Below are 23,372 nucleotides of genomic sequence, written 5' to 3' on the forward strand. Positions count from 1 at the left end.
GTAAAAACAAATTGAAAACACTAAATACTTCACACGATCTAAAATCACAAACCTATGAGTCATTCCAGAGAAAACAATACACTGAAACTATTTAAAGTTAACTTAACCTGCTTTTATGGTGTGAGCATGTATCCCACTCCACTCTGTAGAGATCACAGACTAATAGCACTAGACTAATGGGTTTTTATTCCGCTGACATTTTATCCCTAACAAGCTGATAGAGAAAAAGACTTAATGACCAGACACAGTCTGTGCCCTCATGAAAAGCTCCTTAGGTTGGCTTTCATAGAGGTTATGATACCAGAGTTATGTATTTTTGGTATGACTCACACTCTCCACTTTTCACCATGTCCAAATTGCTGCTTTTGGTCAGGGAATCTATGTTTCTTGGCTTGTTAACAAGGAAAAGTCAGTATCATTAAGTCTGCAGACTGGCAGGGCATTTTCCAATGGTTAAACAAGTTTTGTGCTTTTCTATTCATTTTATGCAGTGACAGGACTGAACTGGACTGTGAGGTTTAGCTCTGTTTTAATCACAAAATAAAACTGAAATTGTTCCTTACAAGAAAATGTCAAAAAATAAAGGTTTCATAGCACATACGTACTACTCTCTGCACAGAACTGTTAGATCTGACTCTAATGGGTATAGTTTAATAAAGCTGGCAGTTAAGAATCTCTGAGAATAGATATACTTTTAGCCTTCCATTAAAATACGGAGAGGAGGTAGCAAAAACCACTTTATCAATTCTGTCCTTGTCTTTACCTGGGTAATTTGAGACACATGGATGGATGGACATTAAAATAATAGCTGTTGCTCGTTTCAGGTGGCTGCAGGAAGAGAGTGGTACATACACACCATCTACACTGTCCGGTCCAAGGACAATGCTAACCGTGGCATAGGGAAGAGAAGCCTGGAGTACCACGTGATGAGTCAGCACACTGATTTGCTTCCGAAGAGTCAACGTCGCCTCAGAAGATCAGCTAATGACGTCCTAGATATAGTAGAGGACATTGGTGTGAGTAACAATCGTGGCACCAACATCCTGCACATCGCCCTGGACCGCAGTGGTCAACAGAGGACGAGCCCGGACAGGGAGATCTTTACCAAAGGACACATCCCTCGAGAGCTCAAAGAGAGGGACAGTGACGACAGCCTGGTTTTGATGATTGGTATCTTTGTGGGGCTGCTACTTACCGTTCTCGTCATCATTGTGGTGGTGTTACTAGTTCGGTCCAAACAAGAGAAGAAAGAAGTGCCCAGGAACTCCAGCAGCGCAGAGCCCATGATGACACAAAACATCAGTGACAACTCAGAAGTCTAACTGACAGACTGAAGATCGAGAAAGTTATTTTATGTTGCAAGTGCCTCACATTTACATAAAAAAAACTGAAGATTGCGTGTGAAACAACACAAACTACAAGAGCTTTGATTCTATTCAGAAATCTACTTGAAATATTGCATCACTCCTCATGCTGGAGAGTGGTTTGGACACTAGGAAACGGACAGTGTTAGTAGCTGTTTTAAGGCACTTGTCGAGTTGTCACTTATTAATTGGCCTTTGATGCCACTTGATCCAAAAAGGTGTTATTAAGTTTCCAAAGGTGCTACAGAAGATGCCTCTTACCTTGAATGGCGTTTGGTGTTTTGCTGAGTAGGTCTAGAGAGGCCGGATATTTTGCATTTGCTGACACTGTCCACAGTACGCTTTCACTGGAAAAACCTGTCTGTTCTTACAGAGAATGATTCGATTGTGTGTGTGCCTAAGAAGTCACAGGACTTTGCGGTTTTATGATGTAAAATGTGCGTCCTGTGTGTTCCGTAAAACGCTCAATTGAAAATCATCCAAGTGAATATAATTTTCTTGTGCTTATGTTCTTGCATGCAATTAATTTTTGTACTTTACGATTTTAAAAAAAGTCTCACTGCTGATTTAAACTGGCTTGTGGCAAATGTGTCTGATCTACTGTACTTCCACATGTTTGTATTTTACAGTATATCCCATAAGAAACTGTATTTATCTAATGGTATTTGTTCTTCTCTTAGTTAACATATGACACTGAATCAGATAGGGGAACTTAAACTGTTCTCTTAAAGGATCCTGTGGTGTTACAGCAGCTTTCGGGATAGCTGGTCTGCAGTGTACAGTGTAATGTAGTAATGGTTTCACATCCACTATTTCTAACAGGAACTACATTCACAACTGGTACGCTTAAATTCTACTGTAAGTGTTGCCTACTGTAGCTTTGTAGAGCTTGCTAAATCCCTTTCTCAACAGGGCTACATGTTGACTGTGCTTTTTTTATGCTTTATTTCACTTAAAGGGAATGAAATGTTTAATCTGCAATCATTCTCTCTTTGATTTTTTGATATTTTGGTTTTAAATATATTTATTTTCCAAGTATTGTTCTGTTGACACAAATCACTCCTTTTCCGCCTTTGATTTTGATTCATCAAATCTTTTTTTCTCAAACGGTATGACATGCTTATTATTGTGATATTGCAGTAGATATTAACAGTTTGCATTGAAAGAAAAAACGCTAAAAACTTTATCCATGTTGCCATAAAATCCGATTACCTCATACTGCTGTGTATCCTATAATAAACATCAACTTCATAATCACTTTATAAATGTCAAGTTCGTTTGCTTTTTTTATTATTATTTTGAAATTGAAAACAATTCTATGCAACCGGTGATAAAATACCTTGATGAAATGTTTATCCACAGTATGAGTTTTTTGTTTTTCAGTGCACATTTTGCTTGCTAATCTAGGTTTGACACTGTATCAATGTACTGTGCTTCTTTTACTATACTCTAATACGCTGAGTGCATTTTTTATGCACATTGATGTATCTATGTATATACACATATGTATTACATATAAATATACCATTTGGATGTTTTGGGAACAGTTATTGTTAAAAGATGCATACTGTATGTGCTGTAAGTATTTGTAACATAGACCAGGAAGACAACATGGTCTGCAAATAAATAATTTTTCAAGAAAATAGCATTGAACTGAATGATTTCATGAAATCTGTATAAATATAGAAATATTGGGAAAAGCAGCGTCATAACAAGCCAGTGAAATTGAAATTTGTACCCACTGTAGCCGAAACTGTGTGTCCCCAGTGCCTGTGTAAATTACAATTTCATTTTTACTACTGTTAAACGATTTGGTTTTATTTAAATGGTGGAGGAGAAAAAAAAATTGCCTGCAGAGCAAACAAACATAAATGTTAGTCACACACATACACGGCAAGCTCAGTAAATCATGTGCTTTTATTACCAGTGCATATTCATAGAGAAAACAAGACTGGGTTGGATAAAATGCTTTAGACACATCTCAAAAAGATGAGCATGTCTTTGCTCCTGTTTGGCAACGAGTCGAGGTGCATGAAAACCACAGCTTCCTAGCTGACTTCACTGGTAGAATTTGAGTCATATCCTGCAGCTCAGTAAAAGCTCCACACTGAAAGGTTATGGAAGTGTCTGGGTGTTGAGCACAGTACTGTGATTAATTAAGTCTGTCTTGGCTGCACTCGGTCTTTCTTCTGTTGTGGCACCGTGTTTTTGTTTGACATTACATAGAATGAACAAATGAGTCCTTCATTTAGAGTCACGGCATGATGGAAGCCAGGCAGAGACTCCGATTTGACAGAAAGCTTAGAACAGTATCACAAATAGTGTACTCTTAAGCGTGAATGTGCTTGCTAGTCAATGTCCTCTCATAAACGGTCATTTCTGGTAATACATCTGTAACAGTTTCTAATATGAAAACCACAAAGCAACAAACACAATAAAACAGAATTCATCTTCCGTCCCAATAAGCTATGACCTTGGATTCAGATTAAATTTGCACAAATTAACAGTTTTCTCGCAAAGCTCCCAATGTGCCTGTTCCACTATTATGTCTATGAGTTTATGAAATTTAAAAAAAAAAAAAAACAACTATTTAATATTCTTCCACTGATATTGTGAAATTTGGATGGATTTCCTGAGATATCTGTATTATTTCTATCCAGGTGGTAGCACTTGAATAAAAGCTATTGAATTGTTAAAGGCAAGCCAGTGCTTCTATGAACCCAAAATCCTAAACACAGAAACCTAAATACTGATATTCTTTGTTGTTATTGTAAATAAAAACCAGATAGGGTTGTAGCTTTGGAAAAGAGCTGCCCAGGTGCACAAACACTGATCTACATTTCCCAGATGCGGGTGGATACTGAATTCTGCTTTAAGGGGGTTAATTTGGGGAAAGGGAGAAAGTGTGAAGCTTGAAAGAAAGAAAAAATATTTAGAAAAATAATTTGCAAATGCTGAGCTAGTATAAAATAAAATAAATTAGCATTTTACATTGTTTTTCCCCTTCAAGATAACAGATAATAACAAAAACGATCATTGTGCTGCTTGCAATAGCAATAAATATGACAATTCTTCATTTAAGCATGTGCTGGGTATGTTTGAAAGCACACTCTTTAACAGCTGCCATACACATGTTTAAAATCTGGAAATCCTTGACTCCTGTGATCTGGACTGCCACAAGGCTGAGTGTTCAAAAAAAAAAAAAAATTATAGCACATACATAGGGAGTGATCTAATATACACAATATACATTCATGTATATACAGTACATACAGCAAATCAATGCACAGATGGTGGTGACACTTATGTGAGATGTCAGTAAATGAGAAGTTTTACATTTCATTGCTGGAGAAGCATAGCGCTGTTTATTTCACTGTAAGCATTAACTAGTTCATGAGAAAGCAACTAATGGGTGCACTGTGTTGTTGTCTAGGTATCAAGATAAAGTAAAGCTTCATGCATCTCGACGAGTTATGGCTGATTAAATAGTTCCAACTATCTCCTACCCTGTCTGCTCTCACACAAAGTGTTGTTTAAGAATACCATCCACGTCAGTATTTGCAGATTTTCAAAAACCAGTCCATCGCTTGTTCCGAGGTACGCTACGTCACTCAATTTTAAAGTCAACCGTCAGTTCCACAGACAGGATAAAAAATGGACGTAGTTTCCAGGTCAGCAAAAAGGAAGCCAGTGCAAGCAGCAGCTTAAAGGCCATCACAATGCAATAGATGTAATTGCAAAAAGACTTTGACCCTATAGAAGTTTATGGGAAAATGGCTTTCTGTCTTGACCTCTGTAAACCCTTCCCTCATGACTTAGTCACTCATTTTGGGGCACACTGAATAAAAAATTAAGTCTATTTTGTAAATCTTGGCCATACAATGTTTTAAAAAGGATCATTATCTGCTGATTAATGTACTATGATTATCCCAATCATTGGCTAACCACTTGTAAGTCATTAGCCAATGAGCAAGCAGTTTCAGATTTAAACCCACCCCTCCTCATCACATCTGGTATTTTGAAATGAGATGGATGATGTCACGGTAGCGACGTCCACCTTTTATGCTGTCTATGGTCAATTCACATCATAAAGGTAAGGTGAGGCGACACACAAAAGGCTGTACTGGAAAAATCATTGCACCTTGTGGAATACATTGGTTGTGTCGTCAGTGCTTGCGGTGTTTAAGATGGCTATCTCGGGTATCTACTGTAGGTAACGGTAGACCTTGAAGCAGTGGTTCCCAGAGTCTGCCACCGCCACGTGGCCATCAGATGTGAGAGCCAAGCCCTGGGGGCCATAAAGCGGGTCCGCTGATGTGTTGATATAGGAGAGGAAAGACCCTGAGCTGTCAAACACCTGGATGGGTATGGAGAATTGAAGGACAGATTAGATGAGTGACTACTGCAAGCTGTAACGCAGTTCCAATTACTCATTTCCTCAAACTAACCTGGATCCGACTGTTTCCCCAATCAGCAACAATGATATTTCCATTGGCATCCACAGCCACACCCGTTGGAGCATTAAACTGGCCGTTCCCCTCTCCGTGTGAGCCAAATTTAAACAAGAACTCCCCATCTGCATTGTACACCTGTCAGGTAAGATTAAGCATAAAAGAAAATGGGTGAACGATGCTGACAAGGAAAGAAAAATGTCAGTGTCATCCTCACAGCATGAGAAGCACAGCAGTGTGTGATATTTGGTTGAGTCTGCCTGCCTTTTCTTGTTCTGTTGAAACTGATTGATTTTAAAATCGGTCCAAGTGCATGTCTGAAAACAATGGGGGGGGAAACAGGTATGCAGCCTTTATCCGAATGCTAAGCGCTATTTTAAGATGAAAAAACCTGCAAAATAAAGGGGCTATCGGAAAGGGTTGCTTCAGTTTTGGTATCTTAAAGTGACTTCAGTCCTATTGTAGGAAGAGAGTTTAGCTAACAACTCTGACTTTGTTAAACCTGAATTAAGAGTTTGTCTGGGTTTTAGGCTCCAGAAAGAGAGTTGACTTGAACTCTGAGCTTAACAACAACCAGTGGTTAAAAAGACTTTTTCATTCATTCCCTTGTCAACCGTTAAGGATGGAGACAGCGATTACAACTCAGACTTTTAATCAGCTCACACTAAAATCTATAGTCTCCATCTTTCTGTCTCTCAGACTCTAGACAGTAATGCAGCTGTCAGACGGTCAGCCATTTTCCCCACACTGTAATTGGTCACACTGTGAAAAATGTCTGTCACAGTTGGATCTTCTAGAGGATGTGAACATTTGAGTGAAGATTAGGCTGAAAGGACTTTCTTTAGGCCTTTGAGTCATGAGTTTTTAAATGCAGCTACAGACAGCCTGTGTCCTGAGCTTTTCATGTTCAGAAATGTGTTCACAGATTGCGTTTCAGTCATTAAATGCTGTCAAAAGGCACAGTGTCTGAAATTCATATGCTCTGTAACAGATCAGCAAACTGTGTCCATGTTGGAGTCCACTTGCACGGCGGGACGGATCCAAAATGGATAAGGATCAGACCCGGACTCAGTTTGGCACCAGTCATTTCCCAGCTCATCCATCTGAATCAGTTCAACAGCTTGATTTCTTCTGATTATAATCTGCATTCTTTATTTAAAACACCTCATCCTAATATAATGTTTTTAAAAGCCATTTAAATTTAAACTTGTTTGCAATTACAAAAAAAAAAACAACAACTTTACATTAATTTCAATTATATTAGAAACTATTACTAAACTTTTACTATTAACAGCAACATCTAAACACTGTTGCTATGACTGTAAAAAAGCCATCATCTATCAGTGCAGGCTGAAATTAGATCAGATTATAAATGGTTAAACTGGGAACATTAAAGCAGAGTTTTTTCTGTAAATTTCATTAAACTTTTTTATCCAGCAATCTCAGAAATAATGAAACTCTCTGTATGAAAAATTAAGCTTTTTACACTCCATTAGGAGATTCAGTTTTTACTAAATAATCATTCAGACAATGAAATGGTCATCACCTGTAGGAAAAACAGCTTTTATTTAATTAAAAAAATGCCCTGAAGGCAGATCTGCCCTGTAGTCTGTTGCTATCTGGGTAATTAATATCACCGGTCCATAAGTAATCTGTCTGTTATCTTTTGTTTCTTTCACTTATATTTTACCCTTGTTGGGTTATGGCTGAATAATTAGATTTGAAAATCAAACTGAAAATCAGGTTTAGAGATTTATCTAGTGAAAATTCCAGTTGGGATAATGATGACCACAGTCTGCCTATGATGATGACAGAGCAGACCAACCTGACTAAAGTTACTCTTTCCTGCCCTTCCATTTGAGATAAATACCACGGTCAGCACTGACGCATGTTCATATTTTTCAGTTTACTGGATTCAAATGGAGGCTTTGCTCTTTATTTACCCGTTGCCATGGTGAGTCCTGATACTGGAGCACTACCGATGATGGTTTTCTTTTTCTACTCATGTACACCCTTAATTCAGCTGCTCTGGAACCAAAAACTCAGACTTGCTGATCTCAGAGCTAATCAACTCAGGTTTATTGAACACACTTTCTGGAAGAAGTCCCAGGTTTTCAAACATAATGTTCGCACATACTTGCAACGAGCCATACCTTCACTGAATGGTTGTGGAAGTCTGTTACCACGATCTCATTTTTGTTATTTACAGCCACAAAGTGGGGACCTGAAAGCAGAGGAGATGGGGAGGGAACAGCAAAGATGAGTCATCCGTCCGTTTACAGTGTATGAGATGAAGCGTCATACTATTTCTGGACATCAAAAACAAGACACCAAGTGATCACAGAGAAACTCTCAGAGCTGAGACATGACAGGGCTGAAGCACCAACATGTAGAAAAAGAGAACAAAGATTCATTTTTTTTTTAGCTCACAGTCACAGTGAATATATTACTTACTGAAAACAGGGCCAGATTTACTAATCTTTGTATCCAGTGCAATGTTTGCACCACTTTTCTCTAAAAGAAAAGAAAAGTTATAAGTGAGAAATGAAAGTGAACGAACGGGTGAGTTCAACTTAAATATTGCTGTACAACTGGAGCGGCATCAATGAGGGATTCCAGCAAAGCATGCAAATTAGTCCCGCCCCCCCAACATCTGAACAACAGGGAAGGACGATCATCAAAACTTGGCATGCAGTAGTGTACATCATGAACTGCGGACTCCAGCTGTGCTATGATGACAGGGTGTATAATTTATCATTTATAATTAGGACAATCAGTGCAACAACCAAAACATTAACTGTGTGTTAATGTCTCTAATTAAGCAAGTAGCTATACATGCACTCATTAGTTAAAACAAATGAAGGGTGCATAGAGACATGCTGATCACTAGCACTGTTCAAATCAACTTTCCTGTGAAGAAACAGAAATCAATTTTGTAAATCTGGCCCAACCACATGCCCTGATACATGAAACTTGATTAAATGTTCATCTCTGTCATTTTCTGTAAGACACACTGTTAATAAAATGATCATATATATATATAAAAATATCCCATTTATTGATTTAACATCACTCAGTACCTGCAAAGTGTCTGTCTGATGTTCCTCTGGCACCAAACTTTGTCACCAACTTCCCATTTGATTGGAAGATGAAGACACAGCAGGCCTTATTATCAACCGTGATAATGTGTCCATTCTTGTCCACAGCCACACCTTTGGGGCCCATTAATCTTCCAGCACCAATCTTATTCTGTTACAAACAAAGTTTTGTTTTCAAATCTAGTTTCACTTTATAATCGTGCGGTTTAAAAACAAACAAACAAATATACATTTCTTTTACTGACTGGAATGCCAACCTTGAACTTGCCATCCGAGGAGAAGATGCTAATCCATCTGTTGTCATAGTCAGCTACTATTATGTCCCCGTTCATGTCTACTGTGACTCCTGTGGGACGCTGCAGCTGGCCTGGTGAACGACCTCTTACCCCAAACCTCATCTTAAACTGGCCGTCGTTAGAGAAAACCTATGAAAAAAGAAAAGAAATTATTAAACACTTCAAAAAATTTATTCTTTGAAGCTAAATAGGTTAGCCACTGACCTGTATGCACTGGTTGTTGCTATCTGCTACCACAATCCGACCATTACTGGAGGCCGAGATACCTTGAAGATTGGTGAATTCTCCTTTATCTCTCCCTCTTGTTCCTGTCAAATCAACAAAACATCACCATCTTTTTAACACTATGAAAATATGAAAACTTTTAAGGACAAGTCACCATTTTGTGCCACTAAAAGTAAATTAAAAGCACTAAAAGCATAAAAATATGCATGGATGGAAGATTGTAAGAACAGTCAACAGTACGATTAATATCCAAAATAACGCTTTTTCACTCACCAACTCTATAGATCAGCTCGTCCTCTATTGGATTTTCCTTTTTCTTGGTGGTGCTATACATGCTGGAAGGCCTGCGCACGGCCTTCTGGCGAACGTGACCTCCTCCTCCGCTTGGGGACTTCACTCGTCTCTTCACATCGTCTGGCGACTGCAGGACATCTGACGGTTTGACAGCACGCAAACGGAAAGGACTCCCCCTCACAGGCTGTTCATACAGCAGCAAAGAGAAGGTGAATTCTCCCTCAGAGCGGAGGGTGTATCCGACCTCGTAGGTGCCGTTTTTGTTGTCCACCACCTCAGCTTCAGTACACACCCCATCCGCGGAGATAATCTCTGCCCTAAGAACCGCGTTACCAGTCTTCACCAATTCTCCATCTTTGTCTTTAGTGGTGACTGTGATAGTGGTGTGTTGGCCAACTAGTGCGTGTCGCAGACCTTCACCGGTGGCAACGCTGGTATGGCCTACAGCCCCCGTTGTGATCAGGACTCCTAGATTCTGAATGGAGCGCCTCAATCCATCCGTCTCCACCTGGCATTCCAGATGTCCGTTTTCATGAGGATGCTCGGGAAAGCTGTGTCTTGCCAGAGCACTCACCCTCTCACCCATTTGTTTTTGGACCAGAAGGACTTCAGTGGCGCTCCCATGGCTCAGTGCGTGCTCTGTGAAGTTACAGCTACTCTGAATGTTCTCTCTGCCCTGAAGCAAAGAGGTAAGCTGAGTTTGAAGCACCTAAGAAGATGGAGAAAGTCAGCAGAGCTAGTACAAAAATGTAAAATATCATGATTTTTTTTTTAAATGCATCAAATTTAAAATGAATAAGATCGCTGACCTTCTGCTTGGTGCTGCAGATGTTTTCCACCTCAGTAATGAGAGCAGTCTTGCGTTGGTGTAGGGCCTTCTCCAGCTCATCAAAAGTATTACTGATTTCTGTCACAGAGTCATTTTTCCTTTCTGTAAGTTGCTTGGAGATCTCATTCACAAGGTCAATGGCAGCTGTCAGCTGAGGTAGTCTGCCAGAGCGAAAAATAAACGCAGATTACAGCTCTTTATACTTTTACACGTCCAATTTTACTAATGTCTTCCAAAAGCAATCACATAATAGATCATGTGTTAAAGCAGTGAAAAATCGTACCTGTTGCGAACAGTGTCCAGCTGACCTTTAAGGGCTGACTTATGCTGTTCGAGCACATCCCTTAGCGGCACCGTCACATGTTCCCTGTGTTCTCCTTCTGTACACTCCAGACACATGGCTGTTTCACATGACTCGCAGTAAAACTCCATCACCTGCAGATGGAGTAGTTGAGGCATGTAAAGTCACATTTCTGAGGTCAAGGTTGCTCAGAAGCTCAAATGCATATATACAGAAGGCATTTCTTTTTAATCCAATAACAGTCGGCAGCCTGGTCATGAACATGCAGATGAGGTCTGATAGCTCTGACCTATTTTTGATCAGCATTTTTATTTATTTATTTTTTTAAAGCTTACCTTGCCCTCGTGATTAGGGCAAGAAAGGGGCTGACAGGTTGTAGTTGCGTTGGCTGACTCAAGAACATTGCCCGCCTCAGGCTGGCTGCACTCTGGGTCTCGTTGTAACACCTCCATTAGGTTCGTGATGAAGAAGTTGTTCTGCAGGGCTGCCACACCCTTCTCTGGCAAGATAGAAGTCTGTCTGCACACTGGGCAGGATAGTGTCAAAGACTGGGGAGGGATGTAGTTCTGTAGACATCTACGATCAGATAAGATGTTAAAGAAATCAGTTAGAGGAATAAAGCTGCAGTCAAGCACCAATTTCAGGGTGAGACCTGATTAGAAGACTGGACAATGTGATTTGGGTGGTTACCAAGCACAACGATGTAAAAACAGTACTACTGTAGCAACACAGCTGTGGAAACCAGTATTTGCTATTACCAAAGCTGTGCCCTAAAAAAAGGCCGTGTGCTTTTCTTGTGACCAAGCTTAGAGTAGCTGGTGACTTACGTCATGCAGAAACCATGATGATGACAGAATAGCTCGCTTAAGCGAGGAGCTGTGATACCAAATTTAGAAATTGCTAAAAAAGACATTAAAGTACACTAAAATCTAGCACGCTGCATCCTATAATAGCCAAACGCTGACGCATCTTTTTATTTTGCTTCTAAATGTTTTATGTCTGCTTATCTCTTTACTGTCACTTTGATCTCCTGGTGTCGATCACCTTGTAAAGCTAAGTGATTCATAGCTTACTTCTCACAGAAGGTGTGCAGGCAGGGTAGCACCTTTGGGTTGTGATAATGGTCCAAACAGATGCTGCAGACCAGGAACTGCTTGTCTATCTGCCTCACCACAGGGCTGGTGCTGCCAGTCTCACGCTTCGCCATAATGACAGACATTCAAAGGGGACACTGGGAACACTTAACCTGTGCAAACAAGGTGAAAGAAAGAGAAGAAAGGTCAAGAAAGCCTTGAGGAAACAGTCAAGCAGGGTGAACAGGGTGTAGTTGCTTGAGCAAAGGAAGAAATGACTCAGAGTCCCGCTAACACAATAAAACCTCATCTAAATCCTGTATCCGCGAGCAATTTATGGTCTCGCTTATCAAACTATGTCAGTAGTATGAGTTCCTTCACCAGAGGCTGTTTAACTTTATAAGTGAAAACCCCAATTGAGTTCACACAGTGGGAAGAAACATATACATGTGATTAAAACCGCAGGGTAGGAACTCTTAGTGGAGACAATTATGCTGTCAGCTATAGTGTTAGAAGTTATACACAGTATAAGCCAATCAAAACATGATACAAATAGAAATGGCTTATGTTTTACTCTTGGTGATATTTTTCGGTGTACTGTGTCACTTTTGTTATTTAATATGACTCCTACATGAATAGATGCCTGCTGGCTTGCAGTTCAGATGGCAGAGTTGCTGTTACATGAAATTATACCACTGGGTCAAGCAGGGATTAACTTAGCATGCCAATGTTGTGCCGTACATCTGTCATAGTGTACATAAGCATCTAAAGGATTACATGGAGTCCAAAAACACAGACAAGCTGGTCAATAAACACCGCTTACAAAAGTGAGTGACTCATATGATAATAAAATTCCAGCGGGAGGTTTGGTGTGTTTTGTCATTTGGTTTGGCTAACACTGTAAAGAGCCCTACAGTTTTTTCCTCTATAGTTCCTGTCCTGCAAAACACCTTCAGTCAGGTAACTGACACTGCACCATCCGCTAATAACCTTGACACTGCATTGTACGTCTTGAATTAAAGCTCAAAAAATTCATTACAGATTAACTGAATTTATCCCCTGACAAAGTCAGTTGCGTGACGACTACTGAGATGTCAAATTACATGGGAAAAGAACTCAAAGGCAATTCATTTATTTTCTTTTGCTTTTTCTTTCAATTTTCTTTGTAACACTAGCAAAATATGTTCTTGTTATGTAGGATCATGAACAGTTAGTATACCCAGTAGCTTCATTAATGCCCAAGAAAGCTTAAAACAGCTTTCTGATACGTATATGAGAAGGTTAATTGCTATGGTGCTATTAATCAAAGTGAACCTTTGAGCCGGGGAAACCTGACAGTTGACCTTGAGCCGTCATTTTAAACCTGATTACAGTTCAAAATATGTAATATGTAATATGTATCATTGATGCAAGATGTCATATTCTGAGTAACTGACAATGTATAACATTTTTTAACATTCTTGATCATGTTTATGAGCGTAAAAACATCCTGCTCATTGCAGTTTAAAACAATGCACACACAGACAAAAGAAGGATTCACTCTATTTGAGCTTACTATCAGTTTCCTCGTTGCGTCACTGTAACATGTCTCACCAAACAACACTTTGTCTTTCAGCTGATGCCTTAAAAATATAACTAGGCCCCTTTTCTTTGAGAGAAACGAGAGGGAAGAGGAAGCTTTGAAATGCCACTCCCCAAATTCCTTCTAGTTCCTTCCCTTGACTCTTAGCAGGCAGAGTTCAGGAACCACCTGTCTCTCTGTCTGAGGGGAGATGGGGAAAAATTCACGGTGAGCTGGGCTCTCTGCCTCACATGAGCAAGCAGGCCTCGGCGGCAGCTGTCCCTTTTTGCAACACAGAGCAGCGAGCAATAACAATGGCATTTCAGCTCTGCTCACAGCTCGGCGCCCCACATCTCTTCCCCTCCCTCATTCTCCCTGTTTTTTTATTATCCTGTCATTTTTCTCTTTCTCTCTCGGCCACATAAATGCATTAATGACATCAGTATGCCTGAGCCCAGCCACAGACAGATGGGAATTTTCTCAAGCGCGCAGACTCTATTGTTGTTTCTTCCCAAGTGATTAGAAGGCCTACTGACTAAGGAGGTCTGCCAAGCCCATTCACAACAAGCCCTTCCCAAAAAACTCTATGCCTCCCCTTCCCTTGTCTCCCCTAAAAAGCCCTCCCCTCCCTGGGCTGTCCTCCCTTTACATAGACTCTGAATTGCAGCAGCTGAACGGTGACATCAGGAGGAAGTATGATGAGCCAAGACCTCTAGGCTCCTCCCTTCTCGACAGACTGGCCGCTGTCTTTAGGATTGCAACAGTCTCTCCCACCTTCCCTTCTCCCTGCCTGTCTGTCTGCTCAGTTACTCCCACTCGCCTCACCGCAGACAGATCTTTCATTAAAAACCTCCTTTCCCTGTGTGAATTTAGAGAGCACCTAATGTACAACATAAATAGTAATATATTTAATTAAATACAGACTAAAGACTTCAATCTGCAGTTTACTCTAATGTTCGAGGAAGCATGTGATCAAACAGCAATCACAAGGCTTTGTCATGAAAAGTGCACAGTCAGCGCTTCATACAGATGAGGTCAATAGTCCCTTTCATGTCTTTTTACTGCAGAAAATCACGGCGCGAATGTTTGCAAAGTCAGCCGTTTCACTGCAAAACGTCACTTGCCACTCTCACCCTGCATTACTGTTAAGTGCTTTAATCTCCTCCTGCAGGGTCAGGTCCTGTCTGCCATCTGGATTACTGTCTCACAGATTCAGATGACACCATCATGCCCAGTCACTTCAAATTCGCTTTGAAGAAAATGCGTCATGTCCACATAAAAGAATGAAGGCCAGTCACTAGCTGTCCGAAGATGATACAGCTGTATTCCATGCTTGAAGCAAGTGTGTATGCTCAAAATCTTCCTCTTGAAAACAGGCACATGTAATATGAATGATTTAATTGGATTTTAGCAACAGGAGCTCGCTTCAGAGAAAACATCGCCCTCAGCTTAATCTGCTTAGATTTCAATCGGTGGGGCAGGTAAGGGTTCCTCTCTCACTGCTCCACCGATTGAAGTGCTACTTTTTATATCTGTAGATGCTTTAATAAAAAATCACTATGGTTATGCTGTCCTCTATAATGGAAACAACAACAACAAAAATAATTACACATGCTTCCTAATCCAGGGCTTTTTGCTCCTCGATAAATTGGAATAAATAGGAAAGAGCAATTTCAACTTTTTTACGAGACGGAAAATTCCAGTTATGGAGGAAAATATAATGTTATTCTGAATACATGACTAATTCTTTGACCCACAGTTATGTGACCAACTATTATTACATTTAATGGAAAATGTCATCTCTTGGTTATAGTCAATGAGACAGAGAGCGAGTTAAAGTCCTTAAAAATAATAACTCAAAATAAGCCCCTAAAGTTATTAAACTTTACTTGTCTAATTTCAGTTAATGGTTATAAATCAGCTTGCTTCCAGGATAAAACTATCAGTGTCAGCATGTCAACATGTGATTTTCAAGTACAGAGCCGCCCTGTGGTGAAGTGATTAGCTCCGTTACCTCCCAACAGCAGAAAATTCTTGTTTCAAACATGCCCGAGGCCTTTCTCTGTTGAGTCTGCATGTTCCACGTGCGCTTACAAGCATTTCCTCAAGGTACTCCATTTCCGACAATCACAATATATACTCGTTAAGTTAAATTGTGATTCCAAATGAATAGTGAGCTATTGCCTTGTGGTAGACTGGTGACGTACTCAGGGTGTACTCCTGCCTCTCACCTGGTTACAGCTGGATGTGCTCCAGCCTTCGTGCAACACAGAATAAGACTTTTGATTAAAGAAATGAACGGATCATAAAGTCGGTCATTCATTACAAACAGGCTGAAATTTATTAATTTAACTGTTGTTAACGTAGAAAAAGTATTTGGTGGAGAAGTTTCATTCAAATATCTCTGGACTATGCAGACTAAGAGAGACACAGTTAAACAAAATAACTCTTTTATACAGGAGATGATAAGCCAATGAATTTGGCCCAATAAAATGGAACTGTCACATGACCAAATGCTTGGACTGGGTATGCTAACCATGCTGTACCTCGGTACAGCCCCTCACCTCTCCAACCGATCAATCAATTATTCTGATTGGCTGCCCCTCCCAAACAGAAGGTTTAGACAGCGGATGGGTGGGGCTATTGCACTCACAGCCTCAGCTGCGTGTCTGAGATGACTGCATAGAAATATCTGGCACCACTAACATCATAATGAGCCAAGTAGAAGAAAACCTTTCTGAACTTCTGAGCATTTAGAGCAGCCTGGAGCTTTTGGGCGATAGCTATTTCTTATACATAAATAATATTTGAAGTTTTGGCCATATTTAATATGACCATGCACCATTTTAACAGTATATGTAGGATAGAGAATATAAGAGCAAATAAGAGCATAGATCCCATTAATGATACTTCCATGATAAATAAAATGAAAGACTGATGTTCAAATCAAATCTTTACTACAATCTACATCAGGGGTGGGCAACTCCAGGCCTCGAGTGCCGGTGTCCTGGAGGTTTTAGATGTGTCCATGATCCATCACAGCTGATTTAAAGGGCTAAATGACTCCTCGGCATTTCGTGAAGTTCTCCAGAGGTCTGGTAATGAACTAATCATTTGATTCAGGTGTGTTAACCCAGGGTGCGATCTAAAACCTGCAGGACACCGGCACTTGAGGCCTGGAGTTGCCTACCCCTGATCTACATAATGAGAAATCAGAAACTGGCCCTTTAAGAAGGCTGTAATTTACAGATTGTTAATACCATTCCTTAACAGTGACTATTCAGGATTCCAGGATGTTTGTGCTTCAGTGGCCATATAAAGTATTTGCCTCTTCCCTTCCTCTTTCCTTATTTGAGTAACAGACAAGTATCTTTTTCTCCAATGATATTCAATATTTCAAATCTATTTTAAGCATTACTATCTTAGCCAGCTCAGTATTATTGAACTACAATTGCATACAGCATCTCTTGGAAAACGGACTTTGTATCCGTGTTACCATCTTGTGATATCAGTTTTAAGAGACACAGCAGAGAGGAGTCTTCAGCAGTTGTTTATGTACTAGACCAGCAAACACTGGTGAAAGCCTCACTGACCCGAAGAGAGAAGTGTTGGCCCTCAGTGATGTGCTCTCCAGATTGTGTTTAAATATAGACTGTAGTTTATGTTTTCTGCTACATCTGTTGTGTCCTTCCTCGTGTGCCAACACACAGTAATTGTTCACAGGCTGAGCAGAATTACCCGAAATGTCATTTTGAATAAACCCAACACACTGTTGAAAGGTTTTTCTGGGTTATGAGGAACAAGGTAGACTGTTACAAAGGAACATCTGTATGCTTGACTCAGATATAAAGAGAGAAAAGACAAGTAAGAGTAGAAGTGAGAAAAGCATATGCTCCAGAGACACAGCATAAATGACATAATCACATCTGAACTATTGTCTGCATCACAGCGAATGTCTCATTGTTTGTAACTTTGTTCAGAAGCATTCATGACTGTGCGTTTTGTTAATAACATACGACATTTGTGATCATTGTCTCAATTTGTAGCACTTTCAGGTGAACACAGGTCAATAATAACTATTCACACAGTTATATCTGCACTAGGAATAACAATGTGGAGCAATTACACTCGTTGCAACACCAAAGTTAATGTGGACCTAAGAATGAGACATTCAGGCAGCTGGATCTAAGCACAGGGTCTGTTTTATGTTTTTAGGGACAGAAAAGATGACTCATCAATCATTATTCACACAAACTTCTTAAGACTAATACACCCCCCCACCACCACCACCACCCTTACACTCCATCAAATGAAGAAATCTGTCTCGATGCATCAATCTCTGACAGAACGGTCACAGCATGGAACGCTGGGCTTTACGTAAAATAAAAATAGTGTCTGTATATTATATGTAAGGCTATTGAGAATGATACACTCAGCATAAGAGTGGGACACATTTGCATGCCTAATAGTGGCCTAGCATAGACACTTACTGATTGCAATTAGACACTGAACTACTAAAAACGAACACTGTGGCAGTTTTTCATCATTTTGTTTTGTGTTTAGATTGATAAGATCTGACAGCAGCAGATTTTTGTCTCGCCTTGTGAGCCCACACTCCTAAACATTGTCAGAAGACAATGCGGCACGCAGGGCAGCCTGTCTGCAGGCACAACACGCACTGCAGATTTAACAAAAGGTAGATCGGCGCACAAGCGGTGCCTGCAATGCTTATTCACCTGCAGTAAGAGGACTGAGATGTCTCATACTATGACTCAGTAGTTCAAATACGGTCTCATACACGCTGTACTTTGCAGATACACAGACACTGTGGAGCATTAGTGGGGTTACTCTTTGTTAAGAAAATGTAGTTCGTGTTCAGGATGTTTAAGAAACTGAATGTGATTTCGGCTTGGCAGTTTGCCGAGCGGCACAAATGTTGGTTTGATAAAATGAACAGTACCAGTGCTCAGCTGCTATGTTATTATAATAGGTAAAGAAAATAACTGTGACTTCATTGTGCTATATTTACTTTTATTGACTTAACTATTTTGCGCTGTCACATGTTTTACAGGGTGAATGCCTCAGTCTGTAATCTATAAGTTTCGTTCATCGCTGAACTTTGCACTGTTGTTCAATAAAAGAAACAACAGCACTTTAGTTCAGTAGCTGAAGGTTTAAAGATGTCCACTGGTAAAGGTATTTTCCAGAAAATATTGATTATTTTTTTAGTTGAAATAAACCACTCTGCTGCTTCAGAAAGTCTCATCTAATATTTATTATCTATAGCGAGTAATCTTGATGTGACTGCATCCCTCTTGATGATGTCTTATGAAAGGCTGACGATGCCTCATAAACCAGTAAACAGAAATAAAAAAAAAATAAAAGTGCTATTCAAAGGAGGACCGACTGATCAAACGTAAGTACAGAATTAGAGGATCCAATCACAAGCATTTTACCTTCTTTTGTTTTGTATGTAGTCTACCTCATTGTGGTTGTTGTATTGGTAGTTTGGTGGATGCGCCTTGTACTGGTTGCTGGTCATCTGTAGCCTGTGTACTATCAGCATGCACCGGCTGTGATAAGTCATTATATTCTAATTTTAGATTGCCGTTTCAGGAACTGACCAGGGACACCAGCTGACAATTAGACTCAAGTCAAAACTCTGGCTCATCTACAGTCATTCTTCTGTTGATCAGTGAGCAATAATCTGATCCAATAAATGAATTAATAACACAAAATATGCACAATCCTTTTCATGGAGATTAAACCTTCAAATATTTTGTCCTAAACTCCAAAATAACTCTGTGCTTTCTAATTGGCTAGAGCTAAAAACCATAATTATAATTATTATAGTTATTACCTACAGCAATCTATTTATTCTGAATTGGGTTTTCAACAAACCTCATGATGACAACTAGGAGAGATTAGAAAGGGCGAACGATCCAACTTGTGTATTATATTAAATCAGGTTAATCATACACTGATTAGCAATTAACAGTGGAGCCAGATAAACTGATATTGCATTATATTAGATCAGATCGTTTCCATTTGATGTTGTTACACAAATTAGGATAAATAAAACCAGGAGAACTGACTCACTGCCATGGATCTCATTTAAATACTGATATAATAATATGGAAAGCAGGTTGATAAATCATTGAATATGAAACATCAAAAAAATCAAATTATCCTGCAATCTATCTTTTTATAATATATTTATCAAGTTCCCTATTCTCTCATTTGTGTTGGAGCACTGGGGGCTGATTTTGTTAGCAGGTAAGGGCTATAGCCTATAGCATATATGCTACATGTCTGCCTTTGATCGAATTAGTATTCAAAAGCTGTTGCTGTTTCTGGTCACTTCTAAGCTACAGTTTAATCTCTGTTGCTCAATATTTGCACAGTAGTACTGTATACCCCACACAACGCCTTTGTTGGTCCCCTGGTTTTCTTGCACATGTTCCCTGTCCTGTATACCTTAAGAACACAGATATGATTTGACTCTCTAAGCTCTGCTAACAATCTGCCCTCTGGCGCAGCATCCTGCACCGTCTGCACCCTCCCTGTGACCCAGTGCAAGCAGCCAACAGAGCCAAACATCTCTATCACCTGCACTCATTTTAAAAATTAAACTTTTGAGATACTTTTACCCTAAAATGAGAAATATAAAACGAGCCTTTCAGAACAAAGACAATCAATACCAAAACCACTGGGCCATCTGCTCACAGTCTAGGCCTGAAGACTAAAAAAAAAAAATGTCTTCAAAAATGATGCATTGCCTGCTGCTGTTGCTGCAGTACAGTGCAACACAAGGAGCCACAGAGTGGCACAAGAAAACAACATGTCGATTCACATGTGGCTCACAAAACTTCTCAGCAGCACACTCCATACATATTCAGATGAGAAAAACCAACGGAAGATCACTAATCCTCTAACAAACGAGCATGTATGCTTGGTTAAAAGAGCCCAGCCCTCAGACTGCAGCAGAGATGCCCACCTGCTACTGAGCCGGCAGCCAGCCGGCAGCCAGCTAGGAGCTAAAATGGAGAAGTGTGTGGGCTGAAAGAGGAAGCAATGAAAAAAAAAATGCTTTAAAAAAAAATCAGAGCAATGGAGAATTTCTGTGCAACAGTTTGTCTTAAACGGTGCTGGAATTAATTGCGTTGACTTTAAGTTGGTTCATTGTTGCAATTTAAAAAAGCACAAAAGAGGGGGACATCATGTTTTTTTTGTTTGTTTTTTTAAAGTACAGCCCCCTCTGATATGATTTATCCGTGCACAGATGCTGCTGGGATGAAGTAATCAATTATTCATCTGCTTATAGCCCAGTCATTGTATCTCTGAGGACTCCGGATAACGGAACAAGCAGGATGAGAAAGCAGAAATTCGACACCGTAAAAAAATAAGTGAATGGTTACATTGTACTCACATAAATTCCCAACAGGAGGAACAGGAGTGTCAGCATTGCAGGCCGTAAAGAAAGCTTCCCATTGTCAGTGTCCCAAACCTCTCCAATACAGAATCCACAGACAGGGCGACAGAAAGGAAAGGGCAGGGTCTGTCTGGGAGAAGAAGGGGACAGTAAGGAAGAGGACAAGGGAAAGGAGGAGATTAGGGGCGTGGTTTATGCGCAGCATTGGTCAGAGGACTAATGGGAGGAGTTAAAGAACCCAATAGCATATGGAGGAGGCAGGGGATATGCAAAAGACGTGGAAAATCTCGAGAACTGACTGAGGGATAAATCTGACTACTGCAAAGGGGTTTGGCTTCCTTGGGTGCCACCCATTTCCTTTAAAAGCACAACGTTTATTTCTTTACCCTTTGAATTTTGGGGATGTAAACACAAAAATGGTCAGAGTAAAACGAAAAAGCACAAAACTGACGGCAATATAGTGATTTAATTATATTACATTTCCTTAAACCTTCCTTCCAGACACTTTTGTAAAAATCGCTTAACATGTAAAATGCTAATTATTATAAAGAGTATGTTGCTCGAAAGCTGATGAGGTTTTTTGTTTTGTTTTTGTTTGTTTTTTAGAGAATGGACGGGGATAGGTGTGTTCATTTAATAATAGGAGTCCTGCTAGTTTTAGTAATACAGCACTCTAGAGGCCAGGTGGTGGTATAGTATGGGAAATGTAATGGGATATGCTGTGTGTTTTCACTTAGAAGAGGCTTTTGAGAACAAAGAAAGACTCGGGCTTTTTCCTAGTGAATTCAACAGCTTTCACTTTGGGGGGTTATTTGAAATGAGAGTATGTGTTCATGCAGGTTGAGAATTTTGAATACAAAAAGATGTGACTGTATAATAAAATGCTGGAGGCCGTCAGTGTTAGGTGGCTGTTGTGTTGCAGGCTATAAGGAGTTTGTTGGGGGGTGGGGCTTGGGGGTGAGGGGCAAACAATTGTCTCTTGGTTTTATTCTGCAAGGTGGAGTTGCCATGGAGACTGCTTCCAGTTGAGTCAAGATGGCTGCAGCAGTCTGGCAGCAGCAGTGACTATAACAGATATACATAATGTAGGTCAGACTGACAACACTGACAGTGCTTTTCTCAACATGGTTTAAAATAAATAATTCAACAAAAAATAACACAATCCTAAAGTAATCTATTACAAACATTTAAATAAATAATCATTTTCATTGAAGTGATCTGTATTTTTATTTGTTTATGACTGACTTAGTAAGAGAAATCTAGGTCAATATTATGCTGTCAAATGATAAACAGCATGACTTCCCCTTTGAAGGGATGATGTAACAATGAAAACAACAATAACAAGGCAGCCAGCCATCACGCAGCCATTATTGCGCTAGAACTTTAAAGCAGGTTCAATGCATAATAAATAGAGATCTATCCGTGCATCCGCTCTTCACATCAGACGCTGTTTTTATGACCTTTTCACTGTTCAGCATAAGAAGTTTAAATAAAGATTGTTTTTCATGAAAATGATGATGAAAATCATTTACAGTCAATGGCTGCCTGAAGTCTAGAATCCATGAACATCACCAAATGCTGCATTTTCTCCCTTGAGAAGACTTTAATGCAGCTGCCTTCAGTTGGTGCTTGTTTGTCGGTCTGTCTGTTTTCAGTTTGTTATGTAACAACTGAAAAGCTCTGTTGTGTTGAGATCAGATGACTGACTTGCCTGATGAAGAATCTCTCATGCCTTTGCCTTGAGAAACTCTGGGGTCTTGCAAAATGATTTGGGTCATTAGCCATTTGCCCTGGGAAGCACAGTCTGATCAGTTGTGGAGAATGTGGCTGAAAATGAGACTATAGCCATGTACACTTCAAAACTCATCCTGCTGCTTGTATCAGCAGGCACATCATCATTAAACACTAGTGACCCAATTAGGCAACCATACACGCCAATGCCATAACATTGCAGTTACTGTTTACTTAACAAATAATGTGGAATTTTTTGGATCATGAGCTGTTTCTCTATTTCTCTACACACTTTCCTTACTGTTCTGGTTCATAGTGGTTCTGTCCAGAGATTTTTGTTCTTCAGAAATCTGCAGGCACTTTTGTTTTCTACAGAAATCCAGTTTGGTCTTTTGTTCTTGTTGTAAATTCCCTGTTTTTGTATCTTTGAAGGCATCTAATGACAGACTTTGACAATAGTACGCCTACCTCAATGAGAGTTTTTTTGACTAGCTTAGATGTTATGAAAAGGCTTTATTAGAAAATGGAAAAATCTAGCTGACTACCATGTGCTTTCAGTCCTTTTGGTGAAAATGAGGGACTATGTTTGTTAAAAAAAAAAAGAAGCTTAAATTCAAAAGCGGTTCAAGCTCACACTTTAAATCAAGCTCTTTGATTTAAAATCTACAACTAGTGCTGTGAGAGGCAAAATTACAAAAATGTTGTCATTGTCTAAAC

The 23,372-nt window shown here is 39.8% G+C and overlaps 2 protein-coding genes across 3 annotated transcripts in view; one reads left to right on the top strand and one right to left on the bottom strand.

Annotated features, from left to right (window-relative positions):
- frem2b (FRAS1 related extracellular matrix 2b) overlaps positions 1-3,000 on the top strand; it is a 51,054-nt gene extending 48,054 nt beyond the window's left edge. Inside the window, exon 24 of the mRNA XM_087851116.1 lies at positions 825-3,000. Within this exon, the coding sequence (XP_087707242.1) occupies positions 825-1,322 (498 nt within the window). The 3' untranslated portion in view covers positions 1,323-3,000. The remainder of the gene's footprint in view (positions 1-824) is intronic.
- A 529-nt stretch (positions 3,001-3,529) lies between these two features.
- Positions 3,530-21,077, bottom strand: LOC102799141 (tripartite motif-containing protein 3-like). Of its 2 annotated transcripts, XM_087851117.1 has the most exons (13): positions 20,922-21,077; positions 11,932-12,104; positions 11,194-11,434; positions 10,841-10,992; positions 10,538-10,718; positions 9,708-10,437; positions 9,414-9,517; positions 9,171-9,338; positions 8,896-9,064; positions 8,270-8,329; positions 7,969-8,039; positions 5,813-5,953; positions 3,530-5,721 (listed from the first exon to the last, which is right to left on the bottom strand). In XM_087851117.1, exons 2-13 carry the CDS (start codon positions 12,075-12,077, stop codon positions 5,569-5,571), a joined length of 2,316 nt encoding a protein of 771 aa, XP_087707243.1. In that variant the 5' UTR covers positions 12,078-12,104; positions 20,922-21,077; the 3' UTR covers positions 3,530-5,568. The 2 variants fall into 2 exon arrangements, with proteins under 2 accessions (XP_087707243.1, XP_087707244.1); XM_087851118.1 differs by lacking the exon at positions 8,270-8,329.
- Positions 21,078-23,372: the final 2,295 nt, after the last annotated feature.

The sequence above is a fragment of the Neolamprologus brichardi genome, chromosome 14 (assembly GCF_056152115.1).
Source record: "Neolamprologus brichardi isolate AB-2024 chromosome 14, ASM5615211v1, whole genome shotgun sequence".
NCBI classification, from domain to species: Eukaryota; Metazoa; Chordata; class Actinopteri; order Cichliformes; family Cichlidae; genus Neolamprologus; species Neolamprologus brichardi.

Excerpts from the sequence above, each read along its gene's own strand:
- LOC102799141 (XM_087851117.1), bottom strand. The coding sequence starts at position 12,077 with ATGTCTGTCATTATGGCGAAGCGTGAGACTGGCAGCACCAGCCCTGTG. Across the intron at positions 10,438-10,537 it reads TCTGCAGCACCAAGCAGAAG|GTGCTTCAAACTCAGCTTAC; the intron begins GTCAGCGATCTT and ends CCATCTTCTTAG. Across the intron at positions 9,065-9,170 it reads CCTCGGATGGCAAGTTCAAG|AATAAGATTGGTGCTGGAAG; the intron begins GTTGGCATTCCA and ends TGTTTGTAACAG.